General features: G+C 68.9%; 2 protein-coding genes across 2 annotated transcripts; both read right to left on the bottom strand.

Annotated features, from left to right (window-relative positions):
* Window positions 1-657: 657 nt before the first annotated feature.
* Window positions 658-5,402, bottom strand: C1QTNF8 (C1q and TNF related 8; the record flags this gene model as incomplete). Its single annotated transcript, XM_080830869.1, is given in 7 exon segments — window positions 658-1,100; window positions 1,103-1,246; window positions 1,808-1,903; window positions 1,906-2,008; window positions 4,419-4,473; window positions 4,552-4,785; window positions 5,188-5,402. Coding segments are annotated over 7 exon segments (1,290 nt in total).
* Window positions 5,403-6,951: 1,549 nt separating this feature from the next.
* On the bottom strand, window positions 6,952-12,958 carry TEKT4 (tektin 4). Its single transcript, XM_080830491.1, has 6 exons — window positions 12,415-12,958; window positions 10,279-10,349; window positions 9,746-9,889; window positions 9,098-9,320; window positions 8,085-8,239; window positions 6,952-7,264 (listed from the first exon to the last, which is right to left on the bottom strand). Exons 1-6 carry the CDS (start codon window positions 12,946-12,948, stop codon window positions 7,048-7,050), a joined length of 1,344 nt encoding a protein of 447 aa, XP_080686617.1. The 5' UTR covers window positions 12,949-12,958; the 3' UTR covers window positions 6,952-7,047.
* Window positions 12,959-15,703: the final 2,745 nt, after the last annotated feature.

Here is a 15,703-nt window from a genome sequence, read left to right as displayed (position 1 = left end):
CAGCGGCCCCACGCGGTGGATGGAGCCCTGCTGTGGAGTGAACACGGCCCCCCTCCAGCTTCGCCCCTGCCTGCAGGCGGGAGGTGTGCAGCCTGAGAGATGCTCTGTCTCTGCCAGGTGCCAACTTCAGCCTCCTCAAAGTACACGGTGACCCTGGGGTGTCTGGGGCTCCCCCAGGCTCTGGGCTGCACCTCGAGGGACTGTCTTCCTCCACCATCCAGACAGATGAGGGGACACGGGGCCCTACATTCACCCCGAGGACTAGACTCTCCCCTCCGGCCCAGGACCACACCCCCACGCTGCTTGACGCCATCCTGGCTTGGGGCCTTGGCCACCCTCGTACACCCCGGGGTTCTGTGTGTTTCTTTGCGGAGTCGGCCCTGAGCAGACCGTGTCTACAGGGGCCGCCCCCGCCTGCCCCCCAGCGTCCGCAGCAGGAGCTCTGCAGACGTGTCCGCAGCCCCGGTGTCCGGCTCAGCTATTCATAAGCAGAACGGATGGTCCCCCGTGCTGGGCCCCGCCGGCCTCCCTCCCAAACGTCTCGGTGTGGATACCCAGTCTGTGTGCACCCCATCGGGGGGCCCCAAGTCCGTCCGGCTCTGGCCGTGTCCCTGGCGCTCCGCACCATCGCTGTTCATAGTCGGAGCTCAGGCACGACTAGCTGGGCCGGGTGGTATGTGGCACAGCGAGCCGGGGAGGGCTAGAGCTGGCCGGCTTGACCAGGTGGCCGCTGAAGGTGATGTAGAGGTCGCCGTGCTCACCGTAGATGGCGTTGTCGCTGTCACGCTGGAACATGCGCACCCAGACGGCGTCGCCGGCGGCCGGTGGCAGCCGCAGGCTCCGGGTCCGCATGACACTGCGCTCGCTGGGCTGGGCGGACAGCACAGCGGTGGCCCGCCCGTTGCACGTGATGTGCAGGTAGGTCGCCTTGTGGCTCCGGGTGTGCACGCCGAAGCCCGGGAAGTGGACGCCCTGCGCGGCTCCCAGGGAGCGGCCGGACGGCAGGCGGAAGGCTCCATCCAGGTTCACCGGCTCCGCGTCCAAGGGCACAGCCTGGAAGCGGTCAGTGCCGTGCAGGCCCTCCCGCCGGCCCACCGAGGGGCCGTGTAGGTGCGTGGACACAGGGAGCCTGGCGGCCCTGCCTGCCCCTTCTGGCCTTTGTAGCCCCGGAGGCCGCGGGCGCCTGGCGGGCGCTCCTTCCCGCTGCTGCCGGAGGGACCTGCATCCCCGGGTTCGCCCTTCTCACCTGCAGGAGGAGAAGGGACCAGGGGCCAGGGCACGGAGTCCAGGGTCACGGGGCAGGAGAAGCCACGGCCCCAGGCTGTATCTCTTCTGGGGTCTCGACCGCCCACCGCGCGGGAACGGGAGGGGCAGCGGGGGTGGCGGGGACAGCAGGAGCTGCCAGAGGATGGTCCGCCCTGGTCCGTGCGGGACGGGAGGCTGGGAGCTTGGCAGGTCCAGCTAAGGGCAGCTGCTGCCCAGTGCCCCAGGACGAGGGCTTGTGCCGCTGGCCTCCTTCCAGGGGGGACCCGGGGCCTCCCTCCAGCCTCCCCCGGAGGCTGGGCCTAAGGCCCTGCTGCGGGTGGGTGAGCAGGCAGAGGGGCCTCGGACGCCCTTCTGCCACAGCCCCCTGCCCAGGCTGCCTCGCTTCCCCCTTTCTCCAGCTGCCGGGAGCCAGAGGCAGGTGTCCAGTGTCCCGCCCACGGGGGCCCAGCTGCCTCCATCAGGGCTCTCCTGCCCCACCCCAGCGTGGGGTGTCCTCACGGGAACAGGGCTGGGGTGGGGCTGCCTCCCCACAGACACTCACCTTTGAGGATGGAGATGTCCACAGTGGGACGCACGCGGGGCAGCAGAGTGGTGGGCTCCCCAGTGTGGTGGGGGATGGCAGGGGGCCGGGCGGGCGGCAGCACTGCACACAGGGACGTTGGGACAGCCCCAGGCCGGGCCAGGCCCCTACACGCAGCCCCAGGAGGAGCAGGAGGCCAGAGGCCACCGTCCGTCCCCGAGCCTGCGGGGGAGCAGAGGGGGTCAGCGTCTGAGCCCCGAGCCCCACAGCTGCCTGGGCCGTGCCCCCTGGTCTGGGGGAGAGGTCAGGTGAGGCCAGGGACCTGCCCGTGTGGGCCTCCTGGACCCTCAGCCCCTGCCCCTGACAGACATCACCAGTGGATCCCTGCATGCTTCCCGGGACCTAGAAGTAGTAGCCTCGGAGTCGTCCGGGGCCAGCACAGGGGCCAGCTCGCACCTGGCCCTCCAGAGCCCCCAGCAAAGGTGGCTGAGGCAGCCCCACGCTGTCCAACCTGGCGTGGTCGGGCCCCTTCCCAGGGTCTGCTCGGGGAGGCCCCCCCACCCCTCCCTGCGGCCTTGACTCTGGGCGGGGGCAGGTTCCCTAACAGCCTGCAGCCCCCGCGGCTGGGGCCCCGCTCCTGGCAGATTCAGGGGAGCTGTCATGGGGGGTGGGCTCTGATTCACTCCCCAAGCCCCTACCCCATGGCTGTTGGAGCCCTCGGGCTGCTTCGGGGAAGGGCAGGGCTCCAGGCTGGGAGGCTGGGCTCGGGGCCCAGGTTGGGTGGCGGTCTCCACCAGGAGGTTTCTCCCCGGCTGCCTAGCTGGGCAGAGGGTGGTACCCACATCCTGAGCTGCCAGGGGAGGGAAAGCAACTTGGAAGGCTCCCCAGGGTAGAAAAGACGGTCTTTAATCCCCACCAGGCCCGGGCCTCCCGCCTCTGCCTCCCCTCCCCCAGGAGACCCTGCCGGACGCCTGGCCCATCCACGCTTCTCCTGCTGCATCCAGGAGGCTCAGCCAGGGCTCCTCCATGTGAGGGCAGGAGTGTGAGGTCAGGGTCCTCACTCTTCCCCATCATGCAACCCTGCTGAAAAAAGACACAGGACCTTCCTCCAGGAAGCCCTCAGGGATTGCACCCCAGGATGGGTTTCTTCCTCTTACACAGCGAGGGCACAACCCATTCTCAGGCTGAGCTTTCCTGGAGGGGGGACCCCTTCTGTGTACCGCCTCACCCCAGAGCCCAGCAGACCCTGACCCGCCCTCCTGGCTGTGCTGGACCCTGCGAGCCCCTCCTCGATTCCTCCCATGGAGGGACCTGACAGGACCCTCTGGGGGATCCCACTCCATAGGTGGGCCCGTGCCTCGGGTCTCTGGCAATGTGGCCCCCTGGGCCTGCCCAGCAGATGGTCTGGGCTGCAGCCTCCTTCCTTCTGAGGCCTGGAGGGGAGCACAGACGACCCCCTCCGAGCCCAGCCTGCCTGGGGTACCTGGGGGACCCCCACCCACCCCCTACACTCCCCGTTACCATTACGCCGTCAGCTGCCGCTGCCTGCCTGGCTGTCTCCAGCGTCACTGCCCTAAAAGCCCGTGAAAGAGCCCTTTCATGCCTACTCCAGGCGCTCACAGCTTCGTCCGGAGCATCCAAGACCAACGAGCCCCGGGCCAGTGTCAGAGCTCCCGGGCCAGTGTCAGAGCTCCCGGGCCGGTGTCAGAGCTCCCGGGCCGGTGTCAGAGCTCCCGGGCCAGTGTCAGAGCTCCCGGGCCGGTGTCAGAGCTGCCTTCCACCCGGCCTGGCCCTCTGCCTGCCACCTGCCACAGGGGCTGTGTGGGCCTGCCCCGGGGGCCCCGGGGTCCTCCTGCCAGCCCTGTGCCACAGATGGGTCTGGGGGTCTGGGGTGTCTGGGACTGGTGAGAGATGCACAATTCTGTGGGCTGGCCGTTGTCCTCTGGGGTGCAGACACTTGGCAGGGAGGCAGGCCAGAGCTGAGACTGGTGGAGTCGGGTGAGGGCTAGAGGCCAATGTGGGGGGGCACAGACCGGGGCCACCATGCCTGTGCCAGGCCCACCCGGTGACAGGGACACCCTCACCATCTCTGGCTGGGGAGCACAGCGTCTGGCCATGCCCCTGGTGTCTGTCCCCTCCTTCCGCTGTGCCATGACAGGGTTCCGGTGTCCGGCCGAGCAGACGAGCTGTGACCCCTGCTCGGGGGTCCCCGGCCTTAGCCCAGCCTTTCAGAAGATAAAGGCCTGTGGGCTGGCCCTGCCCCAGGCAGCGCAGGAAAGGGCAGGGTCCGCTGCAAGCCAGAACCCAGCCCACACCAGGGCCTGGCCTTGTCTCCGCTCTGGGCCTGGACGGCTGGACACGGGGCCCAGGGACCAGTGCCTTGGCCTCTGGATGTGGGGACATGTGTTTCCCTGGTAAGCATCCCCCCTACCCAAGCCAGCAGCCTGTGGGGGAGGCCACAAACGTGGCCTGGGGGACAGAGGACCAGGGAGGGTCAAGGACAGAGAAAGGGGGAGACAGGAGCGCCGCCGCCTGTGGGGGACCCCGCGGCCAGGCTGAGGGGGCTCGAAGTGTGAGGGCCGCGGGCAGGGGCGGCGCCAGCTGGAGCCGTGTCCGGGAGCGGACGGCTCACACCGCAGCAGACGGCCCGGCGGCTCCCCGTGGGGACGGCTGTCTTCACGCCCCATCTGCAGGTGGCACAGACGGAGGAGGGGCGAAGCCCGGGGCCCTGTGCCCCGACGCACTGGCCCCGCGGGGCCCCACACCTCGTCAGCGCGTGCCGGGCGCGGGCTTGGCTCCGAGACCAGGCAGCTTCGCGGGAGCCACTCCTGGAGGCCCATACGCGGCCCCTGCTTCCTGGCGCGGCATCCCTGTGGGAGCCCGGGCCCAGGGCAGGCGGGGGCGTCCTCGCTGGCGGTCTCACTCCGGCCTCTCGGGCACCGGAGAGGAGCACAGGCCCGACCTCTGCGGCTCCCTGCACCCGAGCGTCAGTTTCCCACCTGTAAGACGGACATCGATGGGCTCGGCAGTGGCTGGGGGCGTCCCCTGTGGCGGGCGGAAGCGAGAAGGGCCTTGCCCCGGGGGGTCTGGGCGGGCTCTGGCCCTGCTGCGGGCCCCAGCGTCCCCTTGTCCTGAGCCTCCCCAGGAGATTGGCGGTCACTGTGTGTCCCTTAGGGGAGGGGACAGGGAGCTAAATTTGCCCGGTATGTGGGGGGCACCTCAAGAGGAGCAGGTGTGGGGTGGAGGTCCTGGAAGGAACCCTGGGGTCCCTGCGGTCCAGGTGCGTCCCTCGGCTGCCCAGTGTTCACTGAGGAGCAGGTGGTCAGCAGGGGCTGAGGGTGACTCAGCAGGTGGCGGGAGGGCCTGGACAGAAATAGCCGTCCTCAGACACGCCGCCTGACATCTCCGTGACGACGGGAGCGTGGCTGAGCGTCACGGCCCCACGGGTCAGCGGCCCCCAGGGGGCCACAGCGTCACCCGTGGCGGGGCTGGGCTCCCTCCCTGCCTCCAGCCCACTGCAATGCAGGAAGGCCGCGCTGACCGCCGCCTCGAGCCCGGGTGGGGGGACAAGGTGCCCGCACGGCCCCCAGTGCAGCAGCAGCAGCAGCCCTGGCATGGGGGCCCGGGGGGAGGCCAAGTGCCTGTCACCACAGACTCCACTAAATGGGGCCACGCAGGGGGTAGTGGAAGGAACGGACAGGGGCTCCGGACCCGGGCACGCTGCGGGGTCACTCACTCATTGTGAGAGTGACTGTGTGGCCAGGCTGGAGGGCTTCACAAACAGGGAGCCCATGGAAACCGGGGGTAACCCAGCGGTGCTGGGGCAGGCCTGGGGCACCAGGGGGCTCGCAGGGGGGAGTGGGGAGGGGGCGACACTGTGGCCCCGGACCTTCTCCTTCCGTTACCCCCACCACGCGTGCTCCACCCAGCGCCCTGGGACCCCGTCCCCAGATGGATCCTGCCATGCGGATCTGGTGGCCTGATGCGACCCTGTTCCCCCTCCCCAGGACCCTGCTGGCCTCAGGGCCTGGGTCCACAGCTGCGCCACTGCGAGCCCACAAGGGTCAAGGTCTCTGAGGCAGCTGGAGAACCCTGGGCTGTGCCGTGGCCTCACCTTTCCCACGAGCCTGGCCGGGCGGTGGGGGCCAGGATCCCGGGAAGCCGTCCCTCAGCTCCGTGGCCTGGTGGATCGTCCCTACAGGGGGACAAACCTTCCAGCTCCCCGGCAGCCACGACACAACCAGAGACAACGAACGGCCAGCCGGCAGCCCCGGGTCTGTCCCGCGCCCTCCCAGCCCGGGGCCCCCAGCCCACCCGAGAGACAATGAGCCGTGCTCAGCATCCACCTTGCCCCTCAGTCCCCTGGCAGCCGTCGCAGGGGGCAGGGGCTGGACGCTCCCTGAGTTCTGCTCCTGAGCTGCCCTGCACGGGCGGACAGGGACTGGAAACTGTGTGTCGTGGGTGGGGTGGGCGCTTACAGGGCCCTCCTTCACGGAGGTGAGGGGTGAGGGATGGCGCAGGGACAGGTGGGCACTGGGAGCCCTGTACCTGCCGTACCCCAGCCTGACTCACACACCGGTTAAGGAGAGGCCGGACGGGACACTGGCCACCCGAGGTGACCGAGGTGCCTAAGAGTGGGGGGCCCCCCACCCCTGGCTCAGAGTCCCCACGCATCTGTCCTCCGGGGTGCCCTCCCAGTGTCAGGGGGAGGTGGCAGGGAGGGGCCCCAGGGGCCTGCAACCGAAGCTCACAACCCCGGGCCCAGTCCCTCAGGGCAGAGCCAGCCAGCCGCACAGGGACAGCGTCCAGGGCACACAGAGGAGAAAGCCGGGGCTTTGGTCATGGCTGGGGTGACGACAGCTGTGGCTTCCACGGTGGCAAGAGGGGACGCTTCCTCGGCGGGGTCCTGCGGGCGGCTCAGGCAGAGGGTCCCCACCCAAGGCTCAGCGGGCTCCGAGCTGATGGTTGGGGGGGCACTGGTCTCGGTGAGCAATGCAGGGGCCTCTACAGTCCTCTCCAGGTGGGGACCGGGGCCGCCGCAGGCCGCCGGAAGTGCCCGGGCAAAGGCTCTGAGCCCCCACCTCCCACCGGCCTGGGCAGGAGGTCCGTAGGTAAAGCCCACCTGCGCAGGCTGCGGTACCTCCAGCCAGCACCACGCCGACAAGTAGAAAGCTAATACACTCTTTATTTGGGGGCCTGGGGACAGTCCCTACCCGCGTCCAGCCAGGCCGCAGACGCACCCACCGTGGTGCCAGCCCCAGTCACTGGTAGCCGGCCAGCTGCAGAACAGTGGGGTAGCGGGCACGGCGGGCCATGCACTTCTGGCGGTCGATGAAGAGGCTGTTGGTCTTGACGGCCAGGTCCTTCTCCAGGTGCATGCGCGTGTCCTCCAGGTTGCGTAGTGACTGCTCGGCTTCTAGAAGCTTCTCCTTCAGCGCCACGAGGGACGTGTTCAGCTCCTCCACCTCGCTCACCAGCCTGGGGGGCCGGGGAGGAAGGTGTGAGCTGGGGCCTCCAGGCTGGGAGAGGCAAGACCCGGGAGCCCTTGAGGGGTCCCAGGCCAAGCTGCGGGGCCACAGGAGGACCCGAAAGTCCAAAGGGAGACCTGCCAGCCACGTGGAGTGGGCCGGGCCAGGATGCCACACGGGCCCCGCGGCAGGTGGGAGAGGGGTGCAGCGTGCTCTCAGCCTGCAGCCCCACAGGGCCACGGCGCTGGGCCTGAGCTGGGACTTCTGCCGCCACCCCGTCCCCCGCCCAGCCGGAAGAGCCCACATGGACAGCACTCTGTAGGGCTGAGCTCAGTGACACCTGCTGCGGTTAGGTGCAACGCTGGTGGAGTGCAGAGGCTCCCAGGTCCCTGTGTTCCTGGAGCCTGGAGGCAGGCTGGACGGACCCCTGGTGCTGCCCAAGGCCCCAGTCCCCAGCGTGTGCTGAGGGCAGGGAGGGAGCCATGCCGGGGGGATTCTGCCAACAAGGGCAGAAACACCAGAGACCTCATCCCTCCTTGGCTTTGAGCCAGGGCCAAGGAGCCACCCGTGCCATGGGGGGCCTGGATGGGGTCCTCGGGGGCTCAGCCTCTCAGACCCTGAGATCCCTTGCTGGCAAGGCTGCCCAGCACAGGGCTCGGCAGGAAGCGCCACGCTGTCCGTGACACTCAGTGCCCTGAAAGCCACATCCACGTCTAGTTGTGGGGGGGGCGGGGTGTTCGTGGGGCCCAGAGGCCAAGGGGGCCGGGCTGGGGGGGACACAGGCAAGCCTGTCCTCAGGACCGCCCCGGAGCCACAGCCCTGGCGGGCACCTGAACTGCGCGGCGTCCCGGCACAGCTCCACGTTGGGCCTGTGCGAGCGCTGGTACAGACGGGTCTGGGCCACCTTCAGGGGCGCCTCCTTGTCCTTGATGGCCTGCTTCAGCATGGCTATGTTGTGCTCCTGGTCTGTGATCTCCCGCAGCGTCTGCACACAGGACAGTCCCTGGGGGAGCTGGCGTGACCCCCATCGCACCCCCAGCCCTGTCCACAGACTCGGGGGGATGTATGGAGGCAGGAAGATGTGTTCGGTCCCCTCAGCCCCACCAAGGGCACCCAGAGGGCCGGGGTGGGGCTGCAAAGTCTGCTGTCCAGCAGCTCTGGCCTGAGTGCCCCCTGCCCCCACTCTGCTGGCCACGGGGCCCCAACCCTGGTGAAGAACCAGAGAGACATGGCGGCAGCAAAGGGCACCCTGAGAGCCCAGGGTCGGAGCCCTGCTAGGCCCGGCCACCTCCTGCCACCTTCCCTCTTGCTCCTGCCTGACGGCCACACCCAGCGTCACCTGGTTTTGTATTGGCTTAGTGAGGGCCCAGGGAGGAGTGGGTGCCTGGAGCCAGGGGTCCCTCAGGCTGGACAGAACAGAGGAGGCCGGCCCGGTCCCGGCCAGGTTGCGACCAAGCCAGGGGTGGGGCTGGTCCACAAGGAGCTTGGGGCGGGGCGGGGGGTATAGGGGCGGGGCCTGATGGGGCGGTACCTGGGCGGGGTCTGGGTGGGACGAGAGACCCGACGTGGCCTGGGTGGGGCCGGCCCTGGTGGGGCCTGGGGGCGGGGCCTAGGGGCACGGACCGGGCCTGAAGGGCGGTAGCTGGGAGGGGCTGGAGTAGGGCGAGGGACGCGTCGCGGCCTGGGTGGGGCGGGGCCGGGGCGGGGCCGGAGGCGGGGCCTTACGGGGAGGGGCCGGGTCTGGGCGTGGTCTGGTGGGCGGAGCCTTGTGCGGAGGGGCCGGGCGTGGGGCGGGGCCGATCCTGGGCGTGTCTGGTGGGGCGGGGCGGGGGCGGGGCCTCACCTTGTGCAGGTGGTTCTCCAGCCTGTGGCGCGCGTCCTCCAGCTCCTCGCAGCGGCGCTCGAAGGCCAGGTTCACGGCGTCGCACTGCAGCCGCAGGTCCTCGGCCGTGTCCCGCAGGACGCAGTCGACGAGCACCCGCAGGTTGGCCGAGGCCAGGCGCTCGCGCTCCGCGCGGTGCAGGTTGTCCTGGGTGAACCCGGCCCACGTCTCGGGCGTGGAGGCGCTGCGGGCGGGCACGGCTTGCCGACGGCTCCTGCGACCGGCCCTCCCGCGCGCCCCGCGCCCCGAGACCACTGCGCCAGCACGAGTCAGCACCCCCAGCGCGGCCCCGCGGCCCTGTGCCCCCTCGCGCCCCCCGCGCCCCCTGCGCCCCGCGGAGTGGTGGCTGCGCGCCCCCTGCCGGCCGCCCGAGGAGCTGCAGGTAACCCCTCAGCCCCCTGTGAGCCGGGGGTGCGGGTGCTTGAGCCGGGGTCCTGCTCGCCCGCCTGGCCTGTGGGCAGAAGAGCTGCACACAGCGCCCTCCGTGCGAGGGCCTCGGGCGGGGGGCTGGGGGACGGTCCCCAGCACAGGGCGCAGGAGCACTGGCGCAGGGTGGAGACCCGGGTTTGGAGGGGGCTCCCTGGGAGGGGCTGGGGCGGAGTGGCCCACCTGTCCTCGAACTTGGCCGAGTGCGGGTAGAACTGCACCTCCGGGCTCTGGTTGTGGTAGAGGGCGCACGTCTGGTCGATGTTGTAGGCCTCCACCTTGTCAGACCGGTCCGTCTCACACGTTTCCTTGTGCTCTCGGTTCAGCCTGGGGCGGGCGGGGTCTGCGTTTGTGGAGGGGGCACTGGGTACCACCCCAGGAGCAAGCACACACCCCCTTCTCCACTGGGAACCAGGCCACCTCATCTGTCCAGGACGGGGGTCCTCGGGCCACCCAGGCCCTGCCTGGCCAACAGCGTCCAGGAGCAGATGTGGCTGGCCCTGGAAGGCTGGCCTGGGTTCTGGATGCCCAGGCCCCCAGGCCATGCAGGAGGCTGCACCCCCACCAGTTGCCCCTCCCTGCCCCGTCCTCCTGGCTGAGACCTGGGACAAGGCCCCACCTCTCTGAGACTCCCAGCCTGCTCACTCCAGCTTCCTGCCCAGGGCCAGCCCAAGGCATGAGGAGACAGGGGCAGGCATGCCACCACTGAGACCCACCGGATCTGGTTCACGGCCTGCATTATGGTCCTTTTGAGGAGCTCCTGAATGTTCCGGATAAGCTCGGCTTCCTGGGGGAGAAGACCCCACTCCCTGGTGAGGATCTGAGGAGGGCCAGGCCGGTGCCGGCCCATGGTCAGCCCCTTCAATGCCTAGGCCAGCACCTGGCCCTGGCTGTACTTGGTTGGGCCCCACAGCCAGCCTGTCGACCCCTGTCTCTTTCCTGGGAGGCTGGAGGGAGGAGCCCGACTCTTTTTCACTGGGTTTGTTCTGGGCTTTGGAATATTGTTTGGTGGGGCGGAGCGCAGGGTTTTTTCTGGGGGGCACCATGGCCAGCTCCCACTCGCCTGGCACCCACCCAGCAGCCCCTGGGCTCTAGGGGCCATCCCTGCCGCCCGCCCCGGGCCGGACGGCCAACCATCCCCTGGGCCCCTGGCCCCTGGGAACCATGTGCCCTCCCAGCAAGGGCCTTAGAGAGAGGTCCTCTCTCCTCCTCTGGCCTTTCAAGGGGGAACCTGTGTGTGTTTCTGCTCCTGCGATGGCTGTTCTCTGTGCACAAACAGGCCGCCACCCCCATTTGGATTTTTACCTCCATCTGGCTCTAAACCCACGCGTGTCAGGGTCTGTCCCCTGGGTCTGTCTCCCTGTACCTGGGCCATTGTTCATGTTTTCACATCGCGAAGGTGGGGCAACACTTGGGGAGGGGGAGGGGGGTGTCTCTTGGTTTAGGGCCCAGGGGGCTACAGCCAGAGCCCTGGAAGTTCGATGAGCAGCTGAGTGTGGGGGTGAGGTGGAGGGGGACCGAGGAGGGTGTTGGGGCTGGGACAGGGGGGATTCAAGGTTCTGGGCTGAGTCTGCAGCGTGCAGGGGGGGCCCCGCATCTCCCAGGAACGCCCACAGCCTGCAGTTCACAAGTAAGGCCCCCACGATCTGAGAGGTGCTTGGAGCAGAGGACCGGCCTGGGTCATTCCCTGGTGCTTGTGGGCCGCCCCAAGGACAGGCCTGCTGGCCTAGGCATTGAAGGGGCTGACCATGGGCCCACACCGGCCTGGCCCTCCTCAGATCCTCACCAGGGAGTGGGGTCTTCTCCCCCAGGAAGCCGAGCCTGGAATGGGGAAGCCTTGGGGTATGAAGGTGACCTCCATCCCACCCTCACCCATCGGCTAGCTCGTGAGTACTGGGCGGGGCCTGGATTCCCACCACAGGCGTCGGGGCGGGGGAGGGGAGCTGTGGTGCGCTCAGCCTCCAGGGGCTCGGGCTTAGTTTGCATGAGCTAGGATGACCCAAGGGGCTGCCCTTGGGTGCCAGGACCCAAGGGTGACCACGGGGCTGCCCCTGAGTGCAGGAGCCTACAGGATCCAACTTGCCAGCCCTGCCTGCATCCCAGACCTCAGGTGCCCCCCGACTGGGCTCAGCTCAGTCTCCGTCCCATCCATGGGGTGTGTGCTGGGGGGCATCAGGCTTGTGAGTGGGCCTCACCTCCGTGGCCTCTGAATGTCCCATCCTCAGGCAAATGTCCCCAACACACATCCAGGTGTGAATTCTGTCCCCTCACCCCAGGATGAGCAATAATTGGGGTGGGGGCAGCGCAGGGGCCCTGGACGTGGGATGGGGTGAGCAGACGTGAGGTCCAGCTCCAGCCCCCGTACCTGCTCAAACCCCTACACTGGGACCTACCCCCACTCCATGGTGCCCCCAACTCAGCAGGTCCAAGCTGGGGCCCACCTTGCAAGGAGCTGGGCCTCCCCCAGTGTCCACTGTGAGCACTGGGCTCGGGGAAGGTCAGACTGGGCACCCTTCCGGGGTCAGGGATGGCGCCTCTGTCCTGTTATGGCCTGAGCCCTGACCCTGTGGCCCCAGCACCTTGTTGGTCCCCAACCCGCAAACAGAGCTGGCGTCACTGTGCCTGGGTGTGGACCCGGGCGTGTGCTGCACACGTGTCTGTGTGTGCCAAGGGTTACGTGCTCTGGGTATTCCTGTGTGTGCAGAGGGGCGTGGGCTCCACGAGTCTGCGTGCACCCACCCAGCCTCAGCCCGCATCGTGGGGGCGCCCCGGGGGACCACCCCCCTCGACCCTGTGCAGGCCGCGCTCCCTGAGGCGGGGGAGGGCCGCGGGGCCTGCGGCTCCCGGAGCACCTTCAGCAGCTCCATTTCCACGAAGTCGCGGACGAGGTCGGGGTGCTGGCGGCGCTCGCGGCACTGCAGGTTGTCGGTGGCGACGGAGAAGGGCACGGCGGTGGCGTCCAGGGCGCGCTGCAGCCGCTGCTTCTGGGCCAGCAGCAGGTCGGTCTCCGCGCTCAGCTCGCGCACCTCCTGCTGCAGCTCCGACTTCCAGCAGTGCACGTCCTGCAGCCGCGCGCCCACCTTCCGGCCGGAGTCCCCCTGCGAGCGCTGGGCCAGCGCCTCGGTCTCAGCCGCCAGCTGCCGGCTCTCGTGGCGCTGCCGCTCTGACTGGTCGCGGTCGGCGAAGGCTTGGTGGTAGCGGGCATAGCAGTTCTGGAACCACTCGTCCGCCAGGTACTTGGCCGAGCGGAAGCCGGCGGTGGCCAGGCCGGAGGACGTGTAGGCTCCTGTGTTCCGGGCCACATCGTACAGCTTCCGGGGCAGCTCGCAGGCCGGCACCGTCTGCGGGGCCGGCTCCTTGGTCAGGAGGACGTCCGTCTGCGCCATGGTGCTCCCCGCCCCCGCTCCCGCGGGGAGGGACGGTCAGTGGCCAGGACAGCGGTCAGCGGGGCAGGTCCCGGCCACTCTGTGCCCAGCAGGACACTTCTGGTCTCCCAGCGACAGGTACACACGAGCCCTCCTGTTGCTGGGCAACGGGCCCCCTCCCCTAGAGGCTCTCTTAAAGGGCCAGGCAGGCCCCAGCCCCAGCACCCATCCTGGCCCACATGTGGCGTCTGCCCAGAATTGCACCGGGACGGTGGTCTGACGCCAGGGCCCGTTGTCCCCTGGCCATCTTACTCGTCCCAGGGAGCAGGTCCCCCGGACACGCACGGGGGTGGGCCTGTCTTTGAAGGAGTTTGAATTCAGCCTCCAGGGGATACCTTGGACCCAGACACCCGCATCTTCCCCACACGGGTAGAAGCAGATCCCGACAGTGTCCCCAAGGCCACGCAGGGCCAGGCTCATGGCCGAGGCCACAGGAGCAGGAAGGAGGCCTGGTCCCCCCCGGGCACAGCTCATCCGGCCCCATCCTGCCAGGCCCGGAAGCGCCAGGGGCGATCTCCAACACCACCGGCAGAGGGCAGCGTTGGCCGCAAAAATGTTCTGGGAAGGGGGCGGGACAGCGGTTGGGGGAGGTCTCTTCTCCTTAGGTAGCCTGTCCCCCACCCCGACCGGACCCTGGATGGCCCTTCCCACCCCGCACGCCTCATGAGCCCCAGGGGAGCCCCCCAACAGTGCACCTGCAGGATACCTATGTCCCCCCCACCCGCCCCATGCCACAGCCCCCGTCCCTCCGCATCCCATGCTGTCCTGTCCCAGCTTGGGCCACACCAGCCCCAGACCTCAGGTACATCAGCCTCCGCCTGGCTGTGCCCCCTCCTGGGGGCCTGACCTCTGTGCCCTGTTGGCAGGGGCCCGGGGGCCCAGCATGTCTGCCACCTGACCCAAAGTGAGTGCTTCATAAATGTGGGCCTTGGGGACTGTCCCCCCGGATTTCCCCAGCTGAGACTGGACCTGAGCCTGTCGTCAAGGGCAAGAGGTCAGGGGGGCCTCTCTGTGCTTTGTGTCTCTTGACGGCATTGCACACACAAGGCCCACTCAGGACAGGGCCGAAGGGGGGACCCCTGGCCCTGCCTTTTACTGGGACCCTGCTTTTCACCCAGCATCTGTCCTCTGAGGCCAGAGCTGCCCCAAGAACCTGCTGACCCAGGGAGCTGAACACGGGGCCGGAGCCAAGCTCAGGAGACCCTGGGGATGTGACAGGACGTGGTCCCCAGCAGGTCCCCGGCAGGAATGACCGGGTCCCCAGCAAGGCCGGTCCACAGGATGTGACTGGGTGCCTGTCAGGGGACTGGGCCCCCCACCCCGGACAGTGGCAGATCCGTCCCTTGTCCCGAGGCAGAGGTGAACATGCTAAGGGAAGGCGGCTGGGTTGGAGTCTGGCCCTGCCCTTGTCACCCTATGGCAAGGCCGGTGGTCCTGGGCCTGTTTCTCCTCTGCGGAGGGTTCACACCGTCTGCTGCGTGGGGCGGCTGTGCATAAACGGCTGGCCCGGTGCCCAGGGCTGGGAGTGACCGGCACCTCCCGGGCCCCTTCCCGCCCCCCAGCCCCCCAGACTTGCGGGGTCTCTGGGCTTGAAGCGGCAGGCCGACTGCCAGTGTCGGGTTCGAAGCAGTGGCTGAGTGATATGCAGGCTTATTGGATTTGCTGCCAAATTGCATTTGAGCCGAGAAAATTGAGTCTAGGGACACGCCGAGGTGCTCGCCCGTCGCCCTCTCCCCTGCCATGGTCAGACAGCAGTTTGGGACCTGCCATGGGGTCAGGGAGGTCCGGAGGCCCCCCAGCACTCCCTCCAGATCGTCCTCGCATGCCCCCGGGGACGGGGAGCTCCCTTCCTCCCAGGGCCGCTCTGGAGGTCACCTCCTCACACACCCCTGCCCCCGGGGTTGGCGCCTCTCAAGACCTCTCACTGGGCCAGTGGGCCCCTGGCCTGATCCCGAGAGTGAGCTGAGGCAGGAGGAGGCAGGGAGGGGATGGTGGAGGAACGATGCCCCCCAAGCGTTCCCTGGGGCCTCTACCTGTCCGCGACCCTGGGCCGCTACTCTCTGCTCGCACAGAGGGACACTGAGTCACGGTCAGTGCCGTGGGAGGCGGCAGGCCACTCGCCAGCCTCAGACCCGGGACCCCAGCAAGAGGAGAGAGGACGCAGGCGCTGGCATTTCCGGGAAGCCACCTGCAGGGAGGGGGAATCCAGCGGGGCCTGGAGGACGGCCTCACCCCTCCTCGCGCTTCCCAGGCCCGCAGGACATTTCGGTCACTGGAGGAACGGAAGCGTCTCAGACGGCCCTGAGCCTGGCCGGTCCCAGTCCCAGCAGCTGCCACCGGGGAAGAGGGAGGACTGTCCCCCGCCCCCAGGCAGGAGGCAAGAAGCACACACGCCCTCCTCCTGGTCCAGCAGCACAGAGTGTGGACGGGCCCGGGGCGTGGGCTCTAGGAATGGCAGCGCTGGGCAGCTGGGGAGGTCCCCTTCCCTGGGACGGGTCAGGCTGGGTGCTGCAGGAGAGGGCAGGAGGATGTGGGTGGGGGCAGACATGCAGGGGGAGGGGCAGTTGGCGGCTGCAGCCTGCAGCCCGACTGCCTGCCAGTCAAGGCTCTGTGCCACGTCCCTGCACTTGGCAGGAGGGAGGCCGACAGAGGCTGGGGGTTCACGCCTGCTCAGCCCCGGGCCTGTCCCCCGACCCGGCCACGGGCACAAGGTGGG

Source organism: Martes martes (genome assembly GCF_963455335.1).
Source record: "Martes martes genome assembly, chromosome: 18".
In the NCBI taxonomy this organism is placed as follows: Eukaryota; Metazoa; Chordata; class Mammalia; order Carnivora; family Mustelidae; genus Martes; species Martes martes.
Note: the sequence above shows the minus strand (reverse complement) of the source record. Positions and strands in the feature narration are given on the sequence as shown.

What these genes read in the sequence shown, in the direction of transcription:
- TEKT4 (XM_080830491.1), bottom strand. Translation starts at nt 12,948, where the DNA reads ATGGCGCAGACGGACGTCCTCCTGACCAAGGAGCCGGCCCCGCAGACG. An exon ending in CAGGCCGTGAACCAGATCCG is followed by an intron (nt 9,890 to 10,278) that starts GTGGGTCTCAGT and finishes CGCCCGCCCCAG; the next exon opens with GCTGAACCGAGAGCACAAGG. An exon ending in CGGGACGCCGCGCAGTTCAG is followed by an intron (nt 7,265 to 8,084) that starts GTGCCCGCCAGG and finishes CCGGCCCCCCAG; the next exon opens with GCTGGTGAGCGAGGTGGAGG.